A 3677-nucleotide genomic window follows, 5' to 3' on the forward strand; every position below is an offset into this window, starting at 1 on the left:
GCAAAGAGAGACATGAATGAAACCAACTAGGAATTATTACTTGTACATTGTAGAATGCTGACACACCGATGACAGCAATTTTTTCATGTACGTGACCTTAAACAGTAACATTAAAGGCCACGCCCAAATGACATTTAATCATGTGAAGAGGGACACAGATAATTTTTTTTTTATTGGAACTATTATACAATGGGGGTTAATAAAATACCAATGACAGCAACTTTATCCTGTACATAAGCCCAGACAGCAGCCCCAAGGGACCCACGGGGATCGTATATAGTAGCAACATGATAAAATCAAGCAAAGAGAGACATGAATGAAAACAACTTGGAATGACTACTTGTACATTGGAGATTGCTGAAACATCAATGACAGCAATTTTTTCATGTACGTGACCCCTAAACAATAACATTAAAGGCCACTCCCAAATTACATTAATCAACAAATCCACATGATTAAATGCATTATTTAACCCCCTATTTCATTTCCCCCAGCCTGCTTGTACAGGATGTGCCCCGGCAGCAATACTGAATATTGTATCTTGGCCCTATACTATCATGACCAGACCATCAAACCTTTTGTCTCTTTTCACATGATTAAATTTTCTGGGCTCCCGGTCTATATCTGCATTGCTTCTCTGCACGCATTAGTATAAATTGGTACCTTCTGGAGTTGCCAGCTCCTGGGCTGTTTACCAGCAGCAACACTTAAAACATGTGGACCAATCACCTTTGTATCTACAAAGAAAAGGCGCTATATAAGTGATATAGATAATAATAATAATAATAATAATAATATTAATAATAATAATAATAATAATAATAATAATCTAAATTATGATATTTTGCTTATTTATCTATGATTTGAAAATGTATACTTCTTTAAAAGACCTTTCCTCAAATATTTCTTCTGAATTTTAGTTTATTTTGAAATTCCCTCAAGGGCTAACACATGTACTTTTCTTTTATCATGTGTATTCTAGAATGTTACACAACTGTTTGAAGAAAGAAAAAAAGAGCTTGTAATAAAATACTGACTGGGAATTGATACCAACTAGTCAAATAAATGAATAAAGCAAGAAATAGATACGTTACTATTTGGATCATTTCAAAACTAGTACACTATAGTCGCATGGGTTATAAAAAGTACTTTGACCAATATCTCTATTCAATAGAAAGAACGGTTTTGACTTGTGTTGTGTGTGTAATGGTTTTGTGATTACAGTACAGGAGGCGTTTATAATCAGAAACGCACACACACTGAGCTTCTGCTCAGGGAATTTTGCCCTTATTTTTTATCTCGGGGAGTGGATTTCTTCTGGTGTATATAGTTTTTCTTTTGTTTGCCTGAGCAAGTATGCTTGAAATTGATGTCTGCAGTACTAGGCCGTACTGTGTGTCAGATGCTTGTTTCTGTGTGCAAACAACGTCTAGCTTCTGGCCATTTAGGGGTATTTCAGTGATTCTGTGTTGTCGATCAAGCTTACATTGAAATTGAGAGCTAAGTGGAAACAAGAGCAAGGGAAAATGATGTAAAATAGTTCATTCACCTTAAGTATAAAATAAATATGAAATGACAATGAAAGAAGTTAATATATTGAAAAAGTTATGAACTTGAGTGTTAATACAGTTTATGTATTTATTATAAACTTTTAATTGTTCCATCATTATGTACCTTAAGATAGACTTGCAAAGTAACATTAAATACTTGATAAACAATATCGCCATGTAATTAAAAAATTACACAAATGAATTTACATATTAATAATAAATTTCAATACTAATTACTCTAATATTTTAAGTTTTTCTATCCTTAAATTTCAAAAGATATAAAAAAAATCATTTGTCCTTCCAATGATATAATCCTTTTGGAAGACAAAAAGCCATTTCAAAATAATGATATTGTACAGTAGAAGAAGTGAAATGTCAGTAAGTTATATTTTGTTTAGGTACTGATAAATTTGATTCTAACATTATTGACAGTTTAATATGATTTTAATTATTTATTTCACAAACTGTATTTTATGTATCAAGCTATATTATTTTAACCGAATGTATATTAGTGTATAATCTACTTATTTTTCTGATTGTTTATATTCTTTTGTTTTTATTTGTTTTTGCATTTTTGCTTTATTAATTTATTGTAATTGATGATTAGAAAGTAGTGACATTATTGATGTATGTTACCTTAGATAAACAAAACCTTTAAAAAAGTACAGTAAATGTTTTACTTAGTGATTGTTTCATGCTCTATACACTAATAGACAAACTTATATTATTTGTATATATACATAGTATAAAACATCTCCAAATTTATTTTTTATACCAAGTTATCTAAAACTTATCAGTGGACCTACTGGTTTTTGTATTTATATGTTTTTAAATATCTTTTATATCCTACTTCAAATACAATTTGCCAGTTAGAGCATAAGGAATGCATGAAGTGTAATATGATATCATATATGCTTATAGAGGTGGGGTTGTTTTTATTGGAGAACTTTTGTGGCATTTCTCAGGATTAGAAGCCAGTACCTTGGATTGAGAAGTAAAACATTTTAATCACTAATAAGTTCCATACTGTATATGTTTATTCATTTTCTTTCTTTTTTCTTTTTTGGTATTATGTAATTTCAAGAAAAAAAAACCACATTACTGTATATTAATAGACGTTTGTATCAAGAACTGCCGTAACAAAATCAGTAATATGAGAAATTATAGAAGAATTGATAGAAATTTCATGATATAAATATCTCATGTGATATACTATAAGGATTTACACTTCATACCTTTCATGCTGTATACATTTGTATTTATTATTGTAATTATTATTATTTTTTTAGTATTTTTCATCAGTTACATGAAGAAAGCATGCATTTAAACTTTTTTATAATTTCGCTTTAGTTGTTTTTAGGGGAGAACTTTTGTGGTACCTCAGGATTAAACCAGTACCTTAGAACGAGAAATTATAAAAGAAATGATGAAAAAAGTAAACCATTTTAACAGATACAGATGCATATAGAAACTTTTAACCCAGAATGTGGAATTTGTATTGCTCGCTTGTTTGAAATAAATAAATGAATACAATTATAAATAAATTCTCTCATATATATTCTGTTTTTTTTTTTAATACCACTAAGATTCATACTGTCTAATTTTAGTTATTTGTTTTCTTTTCATTTTTACTATAGCTTAAATGAAAAAAAAGGTTGATAATATATTAATAGATGTTTATAATTAGGATTGACGTAACAAGACCAGTAATATGAGAAAGTATAGAAGAAATGATTGAAACCGTTTTCACTCTCTTGTTTTCAAAGATGATTAAACTTTAATGAAATCAACCGAAAAACACCACCATAGGTATATTTGCCAATCATCCGGCGAGAACCACGCAATATCAATCAGGAGAGAAACTAATAAACAAATTTGATGCGAAACAACAACAACATAAGCATGGAATTTAAGACTTATGTAATGGCGGTGGAGGTAACGCGATAGCATAACTTGATGAGGTGGTGGCAGTGATTGGCCAAATATACAAGCTTAAAGGCTCTCATGTTTTCCTAAGCAATTTATTTAACTACACGGTGTATTACAATCGTTGATTGACTTGCAAAACCTAATAGTATTTATCGTTAAATAACCGTCTTTGAAATGAGATGGCAGGTCGCTAATGCC

General features: G+C 30.0%; 1 protein-coding gene across 2 annotated transcripts in view; it reads left to right on the forward strand.

The window, feature by feature from the left end:
• LOC117111320 (GDP-mannose 4,6 dehydratase-like) overlaps positions 1–3346 on the forward strand; it is an 81509-nt gene extending 78163 nt beyond the window's left edge. The window contains exon 10 of one of the 2 annotated variants that reach the window (XM_033254251.1): positions 3317–3346. In XM_033254251.1, coding sequence (XP_033110142.1) covers positions 3317–3331 — 15 coding nt within the window. In that variant the 3' untranslated portion in view covers positions 3332–3346. Of the gene's footprint in view, positions 1–982; positions 1052–3316 lie in introns of those variants that run through there. The other variant, XM_033254250.1, reaches the window with a different exon arrangement.
• The last annotated feature ends 331 nt before the right edge of the window (positions 3347–3677 follow it).

The sequence above is a fragment of the Anneissia japonica genome, unplaced genomic scaffold, assembly GCF_011630105.1.
Source record: "Anneissia japonica isolate Jap-2015-1 unplaced genomic scaffold, ASM1163010v1 scaffold287805_len679488_cov178, whole genome shotgun sequence".
In the NCBI taxonomy this organism is placed as follows: Eukaryota; Metazoa; Echinodermata; class Crinoidea; order Comatulida; family Comatulidae; genus Anneissia; species Anneissia japonica.